General features: G+C 39.2%; 1 protein-coding gene and 1 pseudogene across 2 annotated transcripts; both read right to left on the bottom strand.

The window, feature by feature from the left end:
- Nucleotides 1–5,281: 5,281 nt before the first annotated feature.
- On the bottom strand, nucleotides 5,282–12,102 carry LOC147478326 (aquaporin NIP1-1-like; annotated as a pseudogene).
- A 956-nt stretch (nucleotides 12,103–13,058) lies between these two features.
- LOC147478325 (aquaporin NIP1-1-like) lies at nucleotides 13,059–15,667 on the bottom strand. Of its 2 annotated transcripts, none has more exons than XM_086582767.1 (5): nucleotides 15,481–15,667; nucleotides 14,623–14,847; nucleotides 14,150–14,347; nucleotides 13,804–13,865; nucleotides 13,059–13,487 (listed from the first exon to the last, which is right to left on the bottom strand). In XM_086582767.1, exons 1-5 carry the CDS (start codon nucleotides 15,556–15,558, stop codon nucleotides 13,448–13,450), a joined length of 603 nt encoding a protein of 200 aa, XP_086438893.1. In that variant the 5' UTR covers nucleotides 15,559–15,667; the 3' UTR covers nucleotides 13,059–13,447. The 2 variants fall into 2 exon arrangements, with proteins under 2 accessions (XP_086438893.1, XP_086438892.1); XM_086582766.1 differs by having other exon boundaries at nucleotides 13,077–13,516.
- Between the last annotated feature and the right edge of the window lie 6,742 nt (nucleotides 15,668–22,409).

Here is a 22,409-nt window from a genome sequence, read left to right as displayed (position 1 = left end):
CGCATTATGTTTTTGCAAAGTCAAACAACTTCCACATCGTCCACAACTTTGTCCACATTCAAGATTCACTTCCACCAACTTCATCCCACGATTAGATAGTTCTCCCACTTCATCCCACGATTGGACAGTTCTCCCGCCAGTTCTTCAACTTCATCCCACAATTTGACAGTTCTCCCGCCAGTTCACCAACTTCATCCCACGATTAGACAGTTATCCCACTTCATCCCACGATTAGACAGTTCTCTCGCCAGTTCTCCAACTTCATCCCACGATTAGACAGTTCTCCGCTTCTCCCGCCAGTTCTCCAACTTCATCCCACAATTGGACAGTTCTCCAACTTCATCCCACGATTGGAATATTGGAGAACGAGGAAGTAACTATCACCAATCCAACCTTCGTCATTTTTCCATAACTACGCATCGAGACTTGATCCCAAGACAATACGATATTTGGGTACGTAGGCAACTTCAAACCGAAGTCCAGTCTCAACTCTCACCAACAACTATCTCCTTCACAATCTCTTTCGAAAAGATCACTTCCAACCCAACCGGTGTGTTTTGGCAAATCTTGTCAAAACATATTTGGCGCCATCTGTGCTCCTACCCTCAACCACAAAACAAAAGTTACATCAATGGCTTCTCGAAAAAGAAGATACGGTGAAAGTTTTTCTCTTGTCGCACAAGTTCTGCACTCACCTTATGCTGGGAATTCATTTTCCAAGTCCGGTGGTCCTCGGCCATCTGCGATTGAAAGAGTGGGTATTCATGTAGCCGGTCCAACAACTCAAGTTGACCGTTGTCTTCGACAATTGGAGGGTAAGAATACAAATTTGAAGAAACAGCTGCGTCAACTTCAAGAAGATGATTCAGGGTCTACGACAAAAAGTGTTTGGGATCGTTTGAACTCTGAAGCATTTCTGTCAAAGACTCCAAGCACAAACTCCCGCACCAAGAGAAATGCGGCGAAAACTAAAGGCTTTGTGCAAACCGAATGTGCAACGCTGAAAGCCAACACTTTCCAGTGTAATCGTAAGCGAATCCACAAACTTCTCTACCGACCTTGATGTCGACCACCCTGTGAGGCATCACCAACTCACGAAAGATAACGAGTCTAAACGTGAAGTAAATCTTCTACTAACTTTGCACGTTAACTTTGCAGCCAATCACTCAACGGAGTGGTTGACAACTCATTGAAGATATGAAGAAAAATAATGTTGGTGTAGCCGATCATAGCCGAAAGGCTATAAGAGGTTGGCTCTCTCTTAGGAAAAAAATTCTGGACTCATCGAAGATATGAAGAAAAATAATGTTAGTGTAACTGATCATAACCGAAAGGTTATAAGAGGTCGGCTTTCTCCTAGAAAAAATTATCTGGACTCATCGAAGATATGAAGAAAAATAATGTTGGTGTAGCCGATCATAGCTGAAAGGCTATAAGAGGTCGACTCTCTTCTAGAAAAAATTATCTGGACTCATCGAAGATATGAAAAACAATAATGTTGGTGTAGCCGATCATAGCCGAAAAGCTATAAAAGGTCGGCTCTCTCCTAGAAGAAATTATCTGGACTTCTGGACCACTATATCATGTAGGCATGACAGACCACAAATGGAGGGTCGACATGTAGTTTATTGCCAGGATGCCGATTTCAGTTACCACGCATTAGTATTTAGTAGTTCAATGTCTCTGGAGGGTCTCTTTGCAAATAGTAGTTCCAACCTTTGAGCTCTCTAGTTGACTAAGGCATGCTCTACATAACATGTCAATTGACGGTAGTAGCTTTGTATAAGATGAATCACTTACATAGGACCACGAAAAGAGTGATTGGATTTCAACCTTCCGTCTATATTCTTTAGATGTTCACCCTATATACGGAAGAACCGATCTCCATAGTTGGCTCTCCTCTTCATTGACAATTTGCAGATACTGATTTTGCCTACCTTAACACAAAAGAAAATAAAAATGCCAATCTAAAATTGGTTTTCACTTTGCCCGATCCAAATGGTCGGCAAGAAGATTTTTGTCTTAATTGATTTTTCAATTTTGACACTCCAACCAATTTTACTTCGAAAAAGTTTATTCAACTTAATTGGTCGGCAAGCAAAAAGAATATTGATTAGATCTCATTTTTATTCTGATCATCTTATATTGAGTAGATCAGAATCTAATATTGAGCATATCAATCATTTTGAGTAGCTTGATGATAGAGATGAAAACTTCAACTTCTGAGAAATCGGCATATAACAAGGAGTGTTTGACCTCATAATGGAACTCGCACAGTTGATAGTAGCCCAAACCTTAAGACTCATCGACATGATGATATGTGATAAGCACCCAAAACTGTATTATAAAAACCTGTAGAGACATAACATTTCGGTCAATTTTGTGCTTAATAATCATGAAATAATCGCATCTTCGTGCTTTTGCAGGTGGAGCAACTAATGTAAAATTACGATAAAGCCGAAGATTTAAGCGGAATAGGGAGTATACACATGCCTTCCGATCAAGCCCATGTGAAGCCCAACAAATTCGACTAAAGCCCAAAGACTCAAATAGTACGTAATCCAATCGAAACGGGATTACATGCACGAAGCATCAAACTTCCGAAGCTCATATCTCTTGAACCAGGGACTCAATCGCGACGAGTGAAATTTCTCCGACGATCGATCGTCGCGATGAACTCTACAAATAGGCGGAAGTTGTAAAATGCCAAAAGACCGGACTGCAATTGGACATCATGACGTGGACCCACTAGGCGGGCCCATAAGATTTGATGAGTCATCATGCAAGTCAAGACAAAGGTGCAAATAATTGGTGCAGCAATTTTGACACCTTGCATGAAGTTAATGAGTTAGTTGGATTTAGCTGATGATTATCTAAAAAAATGAAAGGTGTCAAATGGGAGTTAGTTGTGGATAAGTGAAAAATAAATGAGAGGAGAGTGTTTCACGTGGGAGAAGAGAAAAAGGCTCTCTTATGTAAAGGGGGGCTGATTTTGGGAGTTGGAAGCTTTTACTTCTTTGACTTTTACTTTTCATTTACATCCATGTCTTTAATTTTGTTTTTTTAGTTCTTAGTTTTTTTTGAAAAAGCTTGTAACTTGTTAATGGGGAACTCTCTAGTTTTGAATAAAACTCTTCTTCATTTAGGTAAACAGGTTGTAGTTTTCTTGGTTTCATTCTCTTTCTTTTTCATTTCACATATCTTCTTGTAGTTTAATTCAATCCTAGGATCATGAGCTAAAACTCTCCCAAGGGGAGGGTTAATGATGCTCATGTGAGGATCATGCTACAAATTTAGGATTCCAAAATCACTACTTAAAAGACTTAGGTTCTATTTTTCATCCTGTCCCAAAATGACAGAGATTGACAATTATCTGATCAATTGTTGTAAAGTAGAACTAGGAGTTGGAATGATATTTCAGAGATGAAATATCATTTCAATTCTACATGCTAGCATGATATGTTTAGAGATAGGTATATTATGTTAGGGATTTGAGATGGTAGTGACTGCTTTTTAAAAGACTTGTAGCTAGGCCTTGCATGAGTAGGATTAATCCTTCCCTCTCTCTCTATTTCATTTAACTATAAACAAACTTACAAATTTTAGATAACTTGTGTAAAAAAAATCTATCTATAAAATCCTTCTCACTTAGTTCTCCAAAGTGTAGATTCCAGTTGTGATCATTTAAATTCTTGTCTTAGAAGTTGGAACGAAATCCCTACTTGAACTAGACTGACATTCTCAAAGAAAAAAAATAGTGAGTAAGGAATTATTGAGTTTTAGCACGTAGTAAGTCAACTTCTAAAAACACTGAAAAGTGCAAAGATCAATATGTCCATATGATAATGTCGATAACTTTCTATTTGTTGCCTCACTAAAGAAAGGATCAACATATAACAAAGAGTGTTTTACCTCATAATAGAACTCGCACAGTTGATAGTAGCCCAAACCTTAGGGCTCATCGACATGCTGATATGTCTATATGATGATGTCGATAACTTTCTATTTGTTGCCTCACTAAAGAAGGGATCGACATATAACAAGGAGTGTTTGACCTCATAATGGAACTCACAAAGTCGATAGTAGCCCAAACCTTAGGGCTCATCGACATGCTGATATGTCCATATGATAATGTCGATAACTGTATATTTGTTGCCTCACTGAAGAATGGATTAGCCATACGATAAGAAGCGCTTTACCAACTACTGATACTTACAATCATTCTGCCTCAAAGTCATATTGATTCACTATAAAAAAAAATAATAATAATAAATAAATAAATAATAATAATAATAAATAAATCCTTGCAATAACGACTATCACTTTGTCATCAAATAAAAGACCTTCCATTCATACATGGGGATTCTTAAATATTTTTTACATTTATAATTCATTTGTCATTCGTACATACATGCATACATTTAAATTAGCATTCATAACATTTCATTATATTCATACATTTTAATCATTAAATTAAATCATTATATTATCATTACACTTTGGGGGCGTCGACACCCCAAATTTCATTACGTTATCATTACACTTTGGGGGCGACAATACTCCAAATTTCATTACGTTATCATTACACTATGGGTGCGGCGACACTCCAAACTTTATTACATTATCATTACACTACAGGGGCGGCTATTGTACTATGGGGGTGACCCTAAACTTTATTACGTTATCATTATACTTTGGCGGCGGCGACACCCTAAATTTCATTACGTTATTATTACACTTTGGGGGTGGCGACACTCCAAATATCATATTATTATCATTATACTGGGGGCGGCGATACTCCAAATTTCATTACATTATTACTACACAGTGGGGGTGGTGACACCCTGTATTTAATTTCGTTATCAATGCACTATGGGGGCGGCGACATCCCAAATTTTAATACGTTATTTTTTTTTATTATTGGGGTGGCAACACCACAAATTTAATTACGTTATCAGTACATTATGGGGGCAGCGACAACCAAGTTTCATTGCACTATCTTTACACACTACATGGGAGAGTGACACCCTACTTGAAATTCATTAACACTACCTACCGTATACAAACTTATAATTCAAATTAATTTTGAGTTTGGGTCTCTTTAACAATTAGATCTTCCTATTAGCCTAGGAAGATCTCTTCGTTGGAAAAATTAATCGTTTCGAAAACTTCTTCTTTTGATTCTGAAATATTTTTTGATCGATCATTATTGGTCAGGTCACAAAAAAATCACTTCTTTTGATAACAGATCCTTGATTGATTACCATTTTTGAAATATTTTTCAATATTCAAAATTGAGCACCCGACCCTTTTTTAATCTGTTGGAAGTTTTATTTATTAATCCATATTGATTTGAATACCCAACGAACTACCAATTTATTTCATTTTAATTACCTATCAAACCAATTCAATTGCATGTTGAATTAAATTACTTATCAAGTTACCGATTTGTGCAAAGTTCGAACTTACAATTGAACTTGCCGATCAATTCAAATAACTGTTGCTCACCCAAACCGATCAGCCATACTGATCAAACTAAAAATTCTATCAAGTTGCCAATCATTGCACCCAAAACCGATCAATTCTTTTTTAAATAATTGCCGGTCAAACAATCAAAATTTTCAATAACTATACAATCAAAATTGAGTATATAACACAACTCCAGACTTTGCAACATGAGTTATCCCTTTTTGATAACCAATCTCCACATAATGTGAACAGTCTAGTAGACCAACCTCTCTTTTTGCCGATCCGATTTGTCCAGTTTGCTGATCCTCTGTATCCAGCAAAAACCAATCTTTCAATCTATTTTGGGTAACCCGATTATTTATTTATTTAAAACTTAGCAAAAGCCCACTTAAAATGCCGACCTATCCCATCTACATAGTCATTAGCCATTTAGCCCTCCCGATTCTTCTAACTGCCAATTAGAATTTATATAACCCAATTTTGATTTTTGCCTACACAAGTCCCAACTTCTAAATTGCCGATCATTTCATCTAATATCTCATTATACCAAACTATCATTGTATTTTAAAAACTGACTCTTATATCTTTCGGCCGGCCTCTTATATTTCAATCTATTCAATCTATTTCGAATGGTGCAATTTAAGCCGATCACCTTTGGTCTTCTTACAAAATAAGTTTCACCAAACTTATACAAATTCCTCAAATAATATATCTAGCCAATCTATTATTTGCCTACCAATTTCTTTCTTTTTAATTACCTATCACACTAATTTCATTGCCTATCAAATTACCAATTTGTTTGAGGTTGGTGATTGAACTTGTGATTGATCTTGCCGATTAGTTTTATAACTATTTGTTAAACCGATCAGCTTGTCAGTCCATTTCAATTACTCAAACAGAAGAACTTGCAGATCAACAAATCAACCAATTAAGCGATCAGTTTTTCGAATTTTTTTTCGAAAATGAATCTTTGCAATCAAGTTGCCGACCAATTACCAATTCAAAATTTATCTTTTTGAAGGATGCTCAGTCATAGTACAAAATATCAGGATATGGGTATTTATCGATCTCTGATTTATGGATATGTATCGTGGATATATCTCTCTCTTTGGGGATATTTGACATTGTTTCACATGCAAATATCGTGGATATATTCAAAATATCGACAAATATCGTGAATATTGTGGATATTTCTTAATATATCATGATACATTATTTATATTTATTTGAAATATAATGGTAAATATTAAATAAAATTGTTACATATACAAAATATCGCCAAATATCTCCAAATATCCCCAAATATCGCAAATATCAAAAATATCGTTGAAATATCACCGATATTTATAGTCGTATATATCTCTGAACATATCGGGATATTTATATATCTTTCTCTGAAATCTGGATAGATATCGACAAATATCGGGATATATCGGGATATTTTGTACTATGTGCTTAGTAACCCAACAATACACTCCAATATCATACTAGTTCTTTTATTTTTATTAGCAATTAATTTTTATTCCCGATCGATTTGCGGTTTGCCAATCCCTTTGAATTGAATTGCGGCTGGTATTGCCGACCCTATTCAACAATAAAAAACAAGAAAATCTATTCTAGCCTTTGAATTACCACTGGAAGGAATTGGCGCTCGAAGAAGTGCCGATCAAGTTGATAGGTAGAAACCTTTTGGTTTTTGCCGATCCTTTGAGATGACCGACGAGTCAATCTTCTCAGAATTGCCGCTGAAAAAGTTCTAACGATCTGCTATTTTTTCGAATGCGTCTTCAGCCAATCTTCTCAGAATTGCCGCTGGTTTTGAATTTGCTATTTTTTCAAACAATCCGCTATTTTTTCGAACCCCGGTTTTAAATTATGGGATTGAATTGCCGCTGGTTTCAAAACAATCTACTCAGAACTTGTGCGCCAAAGATATGCTTTGGAAACCATGATGACTCTTGGCAGTGGCTGGGCTACATCCACCCCTCATGCTTACATTGGCCGAGCTTCTGAAATTTGTGCTTTTTGCAAACTTTTCTGTTGTTGGAATGAATGTGAGTTTGATATGGAATTCTGTTGGATTTTATCAGATAGCAAAGCTAAGTGTGATCCCGGTGTGTTGCTCTCTGAAGGTTGTCTTGGATAAGGTATGGTACTCAAGAGACACAAAACTTAGTATAGCACTGGTTCTCCTGGGTGTTGGCATATGCACTGTTACCGATGTCTGTGTCAATGGAAAAGGATTCCTTTCAGTGTTTTTGGTCTCTGAGTGAGAAGAAGAGTGAACATGATTGTTGGCCACTTTGCTAGAAATGAAGATGTATCAGCCACTCACCTCCTCCCTTTGAATTGCAGCAGCATAAACTCTGTGATCCAAAGGTGTGATAATAGGACGCTTTTTGCACGACAAGGGTCTATCTCACAAGCTTCTTTCATGATACAAGTTTCAATAAAAGAGGCATAGAGTTATCGCCCAGTTGTGATGTTTCAGAGTCTGGTCGCTGTTATGTCATGAGTATAGAGTTCCCTGGTGTCAGTCTTTTGGAACCTACATCAACATGCATTGCCGAGCCCATCTGTACTTCTATCGTCTTTTTGCTGATCTGTACTTCGACAAGTGCCGCTCACATTGCTGAGCCATAAATGTCGCTAGCATCGCTCACATTGTCGATCCCATAAATGCCGCTCACATTGCCGATCCAAATGAATTGCCAATCCAATTGTCATTCAAACATGATTTGCCGATCCAATTGTCGTACAAATATGATTTGCCGATCCTATTGTTGTTCAAATATGATTTGCCGATCCTTCAGTATATTGACAAACCCGCATCAAATACGCCCAACTAAAAAGCCAAGCCAATACCCAATTCTAATTCTTAGCCCAGCCCTTTATATTTAAGACTAAATAGGTTCATCTAAAAAGCCCATGAACTCCTTTTTATGGTCTTTTAACTATAGTTTCAATTCTTAACTGCCGGCCATATATTTATTTTGTTCTGTTTCTTTCCTAAAATTTTATTTACCAAACTATCTTCACTCACCAATATTGAAACTGTCAAACCTTTAATCTTTTATTCTTACCCACAATTTATCAAATTGCCATTACATTTTATCAAATAACTTTGATTTTTTACATGCCAATTTAATATTTTCTGTTCATGATATTTGCCTACCCCTACTACTTTTATTTTACCAATCAATATAATAGTTTACAAACCTATAAAAAATCTTTGCCACACAGGCTTTGCCCATGTAATAAAGAGAGGGCGATGCTCCGGCCACCACAAATGTGGCCCAATAAAAGCCCAATTCAATACAAGCTCACACTTAGAGCTTATCTATAAAAAAAAACCCACGCCCAGAGCCCATGCTCAGAGCTTATCTATAAAAAAGCCTACGCTCAGAGTCCATGCTCAGAGCTTATCTACAAAAAAGCTCACGCTCAGAGCTTATCTATAAAAAAACCCACACTCAAAGCCCATGCTCAGAGCTTATCTACAAAAAAACCCACGCTCAGAGCCCATGCTAAAAACCTACATACCTACACGTAAAATTAATATCAATTGCGCACATGTTTTGCAAGTCAAACAACTTCCACATCGTCCACAACTTTGTCCACATTCAAGATTCACTTCCACCAACTTCATCCCACGATTAGACAGTCCTCCCACTTCATCCCACGATTGGACAGTTCTCCCGCCAGTTCTTCAACTTCATCCCACGATTTGACAGTTCTCCCGCCAGTTCACCAACTTCATCCCACGATTAGACAGTTCTCCCGCCCGGTTCTCCCACCCATGATTGGACCGATTCTCCCGGCCAGCCCAACTTCATCCCACAATTGGACAGTTCTCCCGCCAGTTCTCCAACTTCATCCCACGATTGGAATATTAGAGAACGAGGAAGTAACTATCACCAATCCAACTTTCGTCATTTTTCCAGAACTACGCATTGAGACTTGATCCCAAGACAATACAATATTTGGGTACGTAGGCAACTTCAAACCGAAGTCCAGTCTCAACTCTCACCAACAACCATCCCCTTCACAATCTCTTTCGAAAAGATCACTTCCAACCCAACCGGTGTGTTTTGGCAAATCTTGTCGAAATTGCATCGCTGTCAACAAAGTTGAAAATAATCTTTTTTCCACCACTTGATGTAAAACTGAACTAGTTGATAGTTGATACTTAGAAGAGGATAAAGTCCAAGAATTGTACTGGCTTAAAATGCAAGAGAGAGCCGATGTACAAATGAATAGATGATATATACTCGCATACCCCTGGCAGGGTTAGGTTTTATTTTAAGGATTTGTTATTAATTCAGGATTAAAAGTAGAAGGCAAAAACTCCTAGGTGCCATCCTAACGTTAAATCTGACACCCTATTTGGACTCCCTAATGCCCCTACAATCATGAGTAAGCAAATACTTGTGGTCGGCTGGTTGCGTACCTTTATACAGATCTATGGTGGTTAGTCCTTATTTAGGAATTAGGAATGCCAATAATGAAATATATGAGTTTCACATATTAGGTCAGTGAACTTTCAAAAAGTGCATTTAGCAATTGTCATCATGAGTTTGGTGTCCTGCAAAAGAAAAAAAAATGGAAAACGAAGTTGATATCAAGCACTATGTATCTCCTTATTCTTCTTTTTCAGGTTTGCTCTTTTAGGTATTTGTCATGCTCCTCTGGAAGCTAACTCAATGGCTCTTAATTGTGTTGCGTAAGTAAGAAACTAAGAATAGAACACACTATATATATTGTAATATTGGCCTTATATATCAGCCATCCAGGATCTGTTGTCTTAGAACACATTAAGAATATTCAGACGATTCCGTCAAAAATTACATCTAGCTGGGCCACTTTCCAACGCCAAGTTTCAGCTTCCTTGGCACATTGGGATCCAAGTACAGCTTTGAGTGAGGTATTTTTGTTAGATATGTGGGGCGAATTTTCCTAAGGTATGAAGTTCGATTCTCTTTCAGTTGGAGCCACTACTTGTTGAATTTCTGAGAAAAGAGCCATTATTTGTCCTGATGGATGGAGTACTTGGTACGAGTGGCATTATAGGCCCAAGCACCAAAAATAGCCCCAAGAATTGGGCCGACGAAATATACCCATAGCCCCTCATAACGACCATATACTAGTGCTGCCCCCAAGCTCCTTGCCGGATTCATGGATGAGCCAGAAATCAGTCTGTCAAGATTTTGGAAATCACAGTGAAAAATAATTAGAGGACAAGCATCATCAATTGATATGTGTTCAGCATGCCTGACATTTGGGATTAATGTATAATGCATATATTTTACCTAATATAATAAAGTTGAATGAATACAGAATAAGTTATAGAGATGAATACCCTGCGATAAGCACGTTCAATAATATGGTTGCTCCCGCTGCAATCCCTCCAAGTTCTTTTTACCTTTACCATCCAAACGTAAAAGTGTAAGAACAACATAAACGACAATAACCTCGTTGTAATTACTATATGTTTTTTTTTTCAAAACATTTTCGCTGAATTCAATTGTCCTTTAGAATACACTTTCATGTATTATTGCTATGCATATATTATAAAATAAAAAATGTAAAAATTTAGGTGTAGAAGATTATACCGCACGATTATCTGTGGAAACACCAGAGATTACAAACAGGAGGATGAAGGTGATTATGAACTCAAGAATTAGAGATTGGAAGTCTGATTCTGCTGGCATTGATCCTGGGAATTCTGAATGTTTCGCACCAAATAGTAATCTTACGGTTCCACTTGCAAGCGTAGATCCAAAAATCTGAACAATAATATAGGCTGGCACCTAAGGAAGATCATGCAAATAAAAATAGTGATGACTACTGAAGGTAAAAAAAAGGATATTGAGGTATAAACTCGCATTTTGAGCTCAAAATTTTTTATTTACAAAACTTTTTTAAAAAACACTTTGAACTGTTTTAAGATTATCGATCAAAATTATGATCTTACCCGCCTACAAATCCTACGATAAAAAACGGAGCAAAGAAAAGAACGGCGGTGTGATAACTAAGTTACAATTAAATTAAAATTATATACTGATCAAATTTCAACTCACTTGCTTCAGTGGAAATCTCTTGCAAGTAGCCTGGGCGATTGTAACTGCGGGATTAAAATGGGCCTGGGAAATGTGTCCGAGGGTGTACACCATGACAGTCACAGCTAGCCCCCATGTCATGGCCACCCCAGGATGTGTTATCAAGTTGTCTTTGCGTAGGTTGGTTACGATTGCAGTAGTCCCAGCAAATACCACAATATATGTCCCGAGTAACTCCGCAAACAACTGCAATCAATTTATTCTAAGTTTGCACTCAAAATAAAAATAAAAATAAAAATATTGATTTGTTTGAAAACCAATCAGTTAATCAGTAAGTGGAGAATTGAAGCTAAGCGCTGATAAACACATTTTTCAAAGTGGAGACCTCTTTGAAGACTCCTTTGGGAGAATTTTCATCAAGTTAATTACTGACATTTTTCACAGTCCCATTGTAGTCAGAAGCATATGAAATTACAAAGAGTCCGCTTGGAGGACTTGAGGACCACCAATGTCCTTGGTCATTGGAGCTCACAATAATTAAGCAGCAAGTCGCCCATGAGGCAGTGATCACCATAAAAAGTTTCCACAGTATTATGATATATAAACCACCTAACCAAGTGTTGGACAAGGTTTGCAGGGATTAGCTCTCCACCTAGTTGGCTACATGATCCTGTAACTCCTCTGTTTAAAGTTAAAGTCTGAATGATAGTTTCCTATAATAAAAAAAAGTATTGGACAAGGAACTACTGTTTAAAGGAAGTTGTTTCCCCAATGACCATTTGAGGGTATCGGACAAGGAACTACAAATAAAATATATGAAGAAAAAAATTAAACAATGGGCCAAATGACTCTACCTTCTGTAAGAATAATTTAGAGGTAAGCGAATCTGAGCTTCTTTCATTTGGAGATATTACTCTACCTTCTCCGTCAATTGCAATTGCAATACTGGAGAGGTTAGTGCTAGATGTGGTAGCCATATATAGCTAGACCTTGAACTTCTTGTAGCTCAAGTAATTATGCCTTATGGGTGTCTAATAAGTGTGATAGTGATAAGAATGTATATATATGATAATAATAACTCAATCCAAAAAATTAGCTCAACTCGTCTGGCATGGAATAGGAGTCGTCTTTTTTGGGGGAAACCCAGAAAAGCATGGAATAGGACTCAAGAGTCTTTCAAGTTTCACCAACCTTTTATTTCAATTCCCATTTTCTTTCTTTCAACCTTTTCTTATTTTTGTAAATCTAGATTAACTTTGATTTCCTTAGAGAGCGCATCCCAGTATTTCACCAGTAATGACGGCAGTGACATTTGTGTGCCTTGATAAATATGAAACAAAGGGCCGTAACGGGGCGCTCTTGGCAAGCTTAATTTTTCACTGATATTTTGTGTGATGAACACCTGCTCTAATGATGCCACCATACCAAATCATGGTGAGGGATAACCCCAGCAAATTAAAGGTAGTACACCTGCTTGCTGGAAGAATGTGACGTTATTTGATGCATTTCCCCGTGACAACCTTACTTTTACTATACATATTTGTTATTCTGTTAACATACCAATTTGTGGGATGGTTCAGCGAAAAAAAAAACCAACATTTAGTATTACATAATTGACATAGGCGCAAGGAAGAGTACAGAACTACAGACACGTACTATTGGCCTTATCAGCCATATCCAGGATATGTTTTCTTAAATTATTACGTGCATACTCTTGCTAAATATGAAGACGATCTCCTTCAAAAATAACATCTAAGATAGAAAAACTTGTGAGCCACTTTCGATGGAAGTTCCAATGCCAAAGCTTCATCAGCTTGAATCATTTGGATTGCGTCGAGTTCCTGGTCCGAGTGGCATTATAGGCCCAGGCACCACAAACAGCCCCAAGAGTTGGGCCCACAATATACACCCACAACCCCTCATAACGACCGTATAGGAGTGCCGGCCCCAAGCTCCTTGCTGGATTTAACGATCCACCCGAAATAGGTCTGTCAGGATCACTTGTCATCATTTCATTAATTTGATTTTGGAAAGAGTAATGAAAACAGTAAATATATTCGTAGAAATGCATGATCAAATAATGGTATGTGTTCAAGAGCTCAACGTACATGTCGGTATAGTATTCATTATTAGACAAGGTCGATCAAATAATGGTTACGTATTGCATTATTTTCCCTTAAACTCAGAATACGAAAAAATTATTATAATTTTAAATATGAGAGATTTGAACCAAAGCAAGTAGACTAAATAATATAGATGATCAATGAGACTATACCCTGCGATGAGCACGCCAAATAATATGGTTGCCCCCACTGCAAGCCCTCCAAGTTCTTTTATCTGTACCACATTTCACAATAATGTTTATTATTTGCTAATCAGTCAGGTTTTGCATTGGATAAATGATAAATCTGGATTTACTGATATTCTCTAAAGCTCATTCCAATTACATTTCATAGAAAAACATGGGATTTCAGACAATCAACCTCAACATTTTTTAAAAACAAAAAAAAAAAAAAACTCAATTTAGTTGTCTTTTCGAATAGAGGTTCATATATATTGTTATTGGTACTTACGTACTTAACATAAAAAAGAGTGACACATTTAGCTATGGAGAATCATACCGCACGATCATCAGTGAAAACACCAGAGATTACAAACAAGAGAACGAAAGTGATGATCATCTCAACAATCAGAGACTGGAAGTGTGATCCTGATGGTATTGTTCCCGGGAATTCTGAATGTTTCGATCCAAAGAGTATTCTTACTGTTCCACTAGCAAGCGTCGATCCAAGAATCTGAGCAATGATATATGCTGGCACCTAGGAAAGGTCATACAAATTAAGATAATGATGATTACTGAACGTAGAATAGATATTTAAGAGAATGTAAGCTCACACTTTGAGCTTAAATAAGATTATTACTTAAGAGAATATAACTGAAGTATATATATGTGATATTTACAAGAGACCATAATTTGATCCAAGAATATACCTTACTAATCAAAATTTTAATTTAACCTGTTTCAGTGGAAATCGACCTAAGAGTGCAATGTGATAACTGCAGTAAAATCATTGATCATCAGATTGGAACTCACTTGCTTCAGCGGAAATCTCATGCAAGTAGCTTGGGCGATTGTAACAGCGGGATTAAAATGGGCCCCAGATATATGTGCAAGGGTATACACCATCACCATCACGACTAGTCCAAATGTTGCGGCGACCCCAGGAAGTGTTATCACATTGTCTTTGCTGATATTGGTAACAACTGCACTACACCCAGCATATACCAGAATATATGTCCCCAGTAGCTCAGCCAACAACTGCAAAAAAATTCAGTTTGGTTCATAGTTATTCAAGTTTGTACTCAACATTAAAATGTTGATTAGGCTTTTAAGTGGAGAAGTGTGCTGATAAACACTTTTTTAAACATTCCCTTTAGAGTCAGAAGAGTATGAGATTACATAGAGTCCGCTTGTTTGCAAGCACAATCTCAGGCTAATTAACCACGCACTGTCCTTGGAGTTCATGGTAAGTCCATTTTCCTTAATTAATTAAAGCAGTCATCAACAACTTATGAATTTGACAAGGAACTACTGTCTGAAAGAAGTTGTTAATTTCCACAATGACCATTGTTTTGCAGGTGCGGCGGCAAACTCTCTCATACACAGTTTAACTCTCTTCCTGACCGAGGTTCTGAGAGAATGACCGACGACCAACTACGTCTGGTTGACGGTTGTATATGTATTGTTTCGCAATGGAGTACCATAAAAATCAAAAGATCAAATGCAGTGGTTCTGGCTAGAATTAATATTTTTGAAAATGGTGTATGTTAGCATATTAATCATAAATCTTCTCGACTTCAAAAATGGTTGTGCATCAGGAAATCTTTTCCATCACAAAACACGATTGGTAAAAGGAGATAGTACGATAATGGGCCAAAGGAAAGACTATACCTTCTGTAAGAACACTTTAGAGGTACACGAATCTGAGCTCCTTTCCTTAGGAGATAGTACTCTACCTTCTCCTTCCATTGCAATTGCAATACTGGATTTGTTAGTGCTAGATATGGTAGCCGTATATTGCTTTACTTTAAACTTCTTGAAGACACAGGAAATGTGCAGTGGGAACAAACATTTGGAAACCAGGTTGCCTTTGGAGTTATGGCTGCCTAACTTTGATATTTATAGCAGTGCACATATGATAGTAAAAATAAAAAATAAACTCAACGTACTCTTCTTGCATGGTAGTATGGAGCAGGTCAACAGGAATCTTGTCCTTTTTCGGTAAACCCAGAAAAGCTTGGAATTGATTAGGACTTGGGGTCTTTCAAGTTTCACCATCCTTCTGTGATCCAATAATTCTCAGTTCTTAATCGATTAACAACACTTCAAAACATACATTTTCCATCCAATCAGTGAAGTGAATTCGAGTCCTTGATGTATATATTGCAAAGACATAGGTGACCTTAATACAATTGTATGACTTGCTTTTATTGAAGGCTACCGACTTCGATAGTTCTTATTCGTAGTAAGTGCCTCCATGAGAGACTTCGCCGTCTTCTCAGTCTTAATATTGAAGGCTACCGACTTCGAAAGACTCAATCGGATTGTGGCCAAGGCCTTTCTATCTTGCAAATCCCATTTATCTTGCGGAATCTCCTCAGGCTTCTCACTTATCAACGTTTCCATCAAATCCTTTTGATAGAGAACATCCTCAATTTGCATCTTCCAATAGCCGAAGTTTGTTCCGTCAAACTTCTCTATCTTGTAGCTTTCTTTGTCGGTCATCATGACTTTACTGAATCAAAAAACCTACGGTGGAGTACCTCTCAAAGGAATTTCCTCAAACACCCTGTAGCTCTGACACAGTCCTGATGCTCTGATACCACTTGTTGGGAGATTTCACTAGAAGGTCACACCTCAATCTAGCTACTTTATATCCCAAATGATTTCAACTTGGAGATCACACCAAGGAAATCACCCACCCAAGACTTTGGTAGTTATCACAACAACCTCAACAAAGCAAAACCACTCATCAGATCATCACAATTCATAGCAACAATAATAATGGAAGTAAATATGCAAAGAGACACAAAGATTTAGGTGGTTCGGTAAATGTTACCTACATCCACACACAAGAGCCGAGTTTCCTTTATAACAAAGATTGGAGAGTTTACAAGAGATCAAGAATCAATAAGAAGAGGCCTCACTCAAACCCTAGCTCAATAGAGCTCCCACAATACCCTAGAAATGAATCTCTCAAAGTTCTAGCTCAAAACCCTAATCTATTACCTTTATATAGGTGTACATAGACAAAGGGGAGAAAAAATGGGCACGGGCGCGCACTTGAGCATGATGAGCGCCTTGCGCGCCTCTCTTCATCGAACATGGCTGAAAGTGCGCTATGGATGAAGCGGCGGCCTCTTTCATCGAGCATGAGCGCTGAGCGCTTTTATGGACGAATGGCCTTGCTTGATCGCCCTCTTTATCGAGTTCGAGTAGAGAGTGGCATACGGACACCGGAGCAAAGCTCGACGGTTCCAACAACCCAACAAACTCCCACTTGGAACCTTCGAGATTCTTCATGCACATCACATCTCAATTTGTAACCACTCAATCCAAATCCAATATACTAAAGAAAACACTCGGCTCGTCCATCATGGTCTTCAAGCAAGAAGACCCACCGAAGTTGAACACAACTTCAACTTCTCAGTAGGCACGGTCTTGGTCAACATATCCGCCGGATTCTCACTCCGCGATCTTCTCGAGTGCCAAAACCTCATCCTCCAACAGATCGGATAAAATGATACCCAGAGACCAATGTGTGTTTGGTCCTAGAATGAAAGGCGGAATTCTTGGCAAGATGTATAGCACTCGATCACACCGTGTAACACATTTCTCTCTTGCTTCATCCCAAGCTCTTCCATCAATCCACGTAACGGATCATCTCTTTGCTTGCCTCCTCAGAACGCCACATACTCGCCTACGTGGTAGACAAAACAACAATCTTCTGTAATTGAGAAATCCAACTCGGCTGCGGTAGCACCCATCAGAAAGACATAACCGAGAGTGCTTCTTCTCACGATCTACTTCTCTGCCAAAATCGGCATCCACATACCGCTTGCGGTTCACAACACCCCTTCCATAACATAGGCATTTCTCTCAGTAGTACCTCCTCGATATCTCAATATCCACTTCATGGCTTCCCAATGTTGCTTGCCGATTAGACATAAATCTATCGACAAATTCTCAATCGCTTGGCTATATCCTGACGTGTGAAAACCATGGCATACATAAGACTTCCAATGGCGAGGCGATGGTACCTTAGCCATGAAGTTTCTTTCCTCAACAAATCTTGGGAGAGTGTTCCTTGGACAACTTGAAGTGGACTGCCAAAGGTGTGCAAACCGGTTTCGCGACTACCCATGTTGAACCTCTTCAATACCTTCTCAATATACTCGGCTGGGACAACTCCGGAATACCTTTACGCCTATCTCTTCGATCCTCATCCCTAGAATCTGTTTCACAGCCCCAAATCCTTCATAGAGAACTCACTTGCTAACTTCTCTTTCAATCTCCCAATTTTTGACATATCGAACTTCGCTACTAACATATCATCAACATATAGCAACAGGATGATGTAGTGAAGAGTCGAACCTCTTGAAGTAGCAACAATGGTCACACAGACTTATAGTAGCCATTTCCTTGCATGAAGTTATCAAACTTCTACCACCCATCGGAGGGGGCTTGTTTCAAACCATACAAGCTCTTTTCGAGCCCGCATACCATATTCTCTTTACCGCTTCTTGATGAAACCCTCCGGTTTCTTTGCATATAAATTTCCTCAACTAGGTCACCATGGAGGAAGGCGGTTTAACATCCAACCGCTCAAGATACAAATCTTCCGGCCGCAACAATACTCAACACCGATCGAATAGTATTCGGTTTCACCACCGGGAGAATATCTCTCTCGGAAGTCAACGCCGCTTCTCTTTGAAAACCCTTGACTACTAGCCTCGCTTTGTATCTCTGGGAACCATCATGTTCCTCTTTGACTCTAAACACCCATTTGTTCTCAGAGCCTTCTTGCCCATGGGTAGTTTGGCTAACTCCCCGCGCGCCACAAGAGATGAGGGACTTCATCTCATCTTGCATAGCAAGCTCCCACTTGTTGCATCACTCACCTCCAATGCTTCATTATAGCATTGGGCTCGCCACCATCGATGAAGTAGCAAGTAATTCACATAGGTGGAGGGCGGATATCTCGAACTTCGGTACATGTGGCCGGATGTCTTCCTTGGGGCACGAGGTGGAGATGGACTCGGTGGTGTAGTATCATCATTATTCTCTCGAAATCACTACTACCGCCATCCTCCTCGATTTGGGGCTCCCACTATACCACCTACTTACATCGAAGTCTTCCAACTCAACATACTGCGTGCCTTCTCTGCGTACCCGATTCCTTTGGTTTGTGCTTCATCTCGTCGCCCTTGTACATCACCTTCTCATTAAACACAACATCTCTACTACGAATGATTTTCCCGATTTTGATCATCCCAAAAACGATACCCAAAATCATCACCGCCGCCATAATGAATGAAGGTGCACTTTAGTGACTTAGCATCAAGCTTGCTTCTAGCTTGGTCACTAATGTGGACATAGGACACACAACCAAACACCTTCAAATGGGAAAGGTTCACATCCTTCCCCTCCCACACTTCCTCGGAATCTTAAAATCCAAAAGCACCGATGGTCCTCTATTGATCGGGTAAGGCTGGCGTGCTAACACTTTTTCGCCGCTGGCTTGGCAAGCCCGCTGGTGTCGCATACACCTAGCTCTCTCTCTGTCGGTGTTCTATTCATCCGCTTCTGCAACCCCCATTTCTGGCGGGTGTCCCCGGCAAAGTCTTTTCCATCTTGATGCCATTGTCAAAGACCTGATTTACTTAAAACCTGAATCTTCATACTTCCACCGTTGTCGGATCTCGGCTTCTTTACTTTCAAGCTTGTCTCATTCTCAACCATGGCCTTCCAAGTCTTGAACACTTCAAATACTTCGACTTGGTCTCAAGAAATAGACCCACACCTTCCTAGTATGGTCATCAATGAAAGTCACAAAATATGACTTTCCGCCAAGTGAAGAGACATTAAGGCCCCCCGGACATCGTATGTGTATCAACTCAAGCCTTCTAGCTTTGAGTCCGACCCGTTCTCTCAAAACTCACCCGCTTACGCTTTCCAAATACAGTTCTCCACGTAAGTCAATTTCGGATCGAACTTTGGGAGTTTACCGGAAGAGTGAAGGATTTTCATTCCTTTCTCACTCGTGTGACCAAGTCTGCGGTGCCAAACATTTGGATCCTCTTTGCCATGTGCCCGCGGCAATCGACTCACAACCATGTGCGGTCATGTAGAGTACCATCTTTCTTACCATTTGCAACAATCAATGAACCCTTCGAGACCTTCCAAGTATCACCGGAAAGATCAGAACAAATCCTTCACTTGCCAATTGCCCCACGTAAATCAAATTCTTCCTCAAATCCGGGCGGTCCGACGTCCCTCAATAACCATGACGAGCCATTCATCTTGATATGCACGCCACCCTTTGCCTACAATGTCACAAGGTTGGTCATCACCGAAAAGACCGTTCCAAGGTCACCTTCGGTGTAGTTCTCAAGAACTCTCGATGTGAGGTAGCATGGAAAGATCTTGGCGGAATCAAGTACCCAAGACTCTTTCTTGTGCTCCATCGAACATATCAAAGCGTCATCTACCATCTCAACAACATTAGCTTCTTGATTCTTTTCTTGTTCTTATTTATGTTGTTGTTGTTTCTTGTGTGCGGGCAATTGGGGCTATAGTGGCGGGCCTACCACAATTATAGCACACCACTTCACTTATGTCTCGGGGTTTGTGTTCAACGCTTTGCAATTGGGAGGCTTGAGATTCGATCTCCCTCCACTTCTTCTTACTACTCTCTCGTTTGACTTTCTTCCCTACTTTCGCTTGCTCAATGCCGACCACGAAGTTGATCCCAAGATGACGGACAATCCTCGTCTCCGGATTTCCTCGGTTAGTACCATACTAACAACGTGCTCAAACTTCAACTTGGTCATTCCCCGAGAGCCACTAATAAGCGCCATAGTAAGCCTTCCAACTTGGAGGCAATTGTCCAAGTATCGCCAAAAGCTAGCACCTCATCACTAAATGTAATCTCAACCCATCTCCAATTGGTCCTTAGTTTGGTTGAATTCATTTAGGTGATCCTGAAGGAGGTCCCCTCCAACATTTTCATACTAAATAGCTTGGTGATCAAATAGACTTTGTTCATGTCGGTCGAGGGTTGTTCATACATCGTAGTAAGTGCCTCCATGAGACTTCGTCTTCTCGGTCTTAATATTGAAGGCTACCGACTTGAAAGACTCAATCGGATTGTGGCCAAGGCCTTTCTATCTTGCAAATCCCATTTATCTTGCGGAATCTCCTCAAAGCTTCTCACTTATCAACGTTTCCATCAAATCCTTTTGATAGAGAACATCCTCAATTTGCATCTTCCAATAGCGAAAGTTTGTTCCACAAACTTCTATCTTGTAGCTTTCTTTGTCGGTCATCATGACTTTTTGAATCAAAACCTCACGGTGGAGTACCTCTCAAAGGAATTTCTCAAACACCCACAGAAGCTCGACCGCTGTCCTCGATGCTCGATACCACTTGTTGGGAGATTTCACTAGAAGGTCACACCTCAATCTAGCTACTTTATATCCCAAATGATTTCAACTTGGAGATCACACCAAGGAAATCACCCACCCAAGACTTTGGTAGTTATCACAACAACCTCAACAAAGCAAAACCACTACTGTATCATCACAATTCATAGCAACAATAATAATGGAAGTAAATATGCAAAGAGACACAAAGATTTAGGTGGTTCGGTAAATGTTACCTACATCCACACACAAGAGCCGAGTTTCCTTTATAACAAAGATTGGAGAGTTTACAAGAGATCAAGAATCAATAAGAAGAGGCCTCACTCAAACCCTAGCTCGATCAATAGAGCTCCCACAATACCCTAGAAATGAATCTCTCAAAATTCTAGCTCAAAACCCTAATCTATTACCTTTATATAGGTGTACATAGACAAAGGGGAGAAAAAATGGGCCTGGGCCGCAATTCTGGAGCATGAGCTGCCAGCTTTATGGGTGAGCCATGAGCCCTCTTCATCGAAACATGAGCGAAAGTGCTATGGATGGCCTTGGCGCCCTTCTTCATCGAGCATGAACGCTGAAAGTGCGCTATGGACGAAGCGATCGCCCTCTTCATCGTGGTTCGTATAGAGAGTGGCATACGGACACCGGAGCAAAGCTCGACGGTTCCAACAACCCAACAAAAGTAAGCAACTCGCTCTCTCGGCTCGGCCTAAGCTCGCTTGCGTAACAAATCAATTATGAGCATACGTTACACTTCGAGCTCAAGTCGCTCGTGACCTACTCGATCAGCTGTTTTTCTTTTACAGAGTTACGTTATCATTTAGCTACTTCTATAATATTGGAATAATGTAATAGCTTATCAGATGTTGAATTATAAGTTTTTATATATTGGTTAAATTGTGATTTTTGGATTGTAATTACACGCTTCTAGATTGGATTCGATCTACTAATAGTTTTTGCATGTTACATTGAGTACATTATTGAGTACTCTACATTATTTGCACAACTTAATTTGAGTTTGCAGGCAAAACAAGTTCTGGAGCCAGAGCTCTAAAATGAGCTCGTCTCGCACAATGAACCGGATCAAGTTGAGTTTGAGCTACACGATAATGAGCACAACGTAAAGCTTGAAATACAAATGGGATCCACTCACAAAGTATATGAGGCTATGAGCTG

This window comes from Coptis chinensis, chromosome 9 (assembly GCF_015680905.1).
Source record: "Coptis chinensis isolate HL-2020 chromosome 9, ASM1568090v1, whole genome shotgun sequence".
NCBI classification, from domain to species: Eukaryota; Viridiplantae; Streptophyta; class Magnoliopsida; order Ranunculales; family Ranunculaceae; genus Coptis; species Coptis chinensis.
Note: the sequence above shows the minus strand (reverse complement) of the source record. Positions and strands in the feature narration are given on the sequence as shown.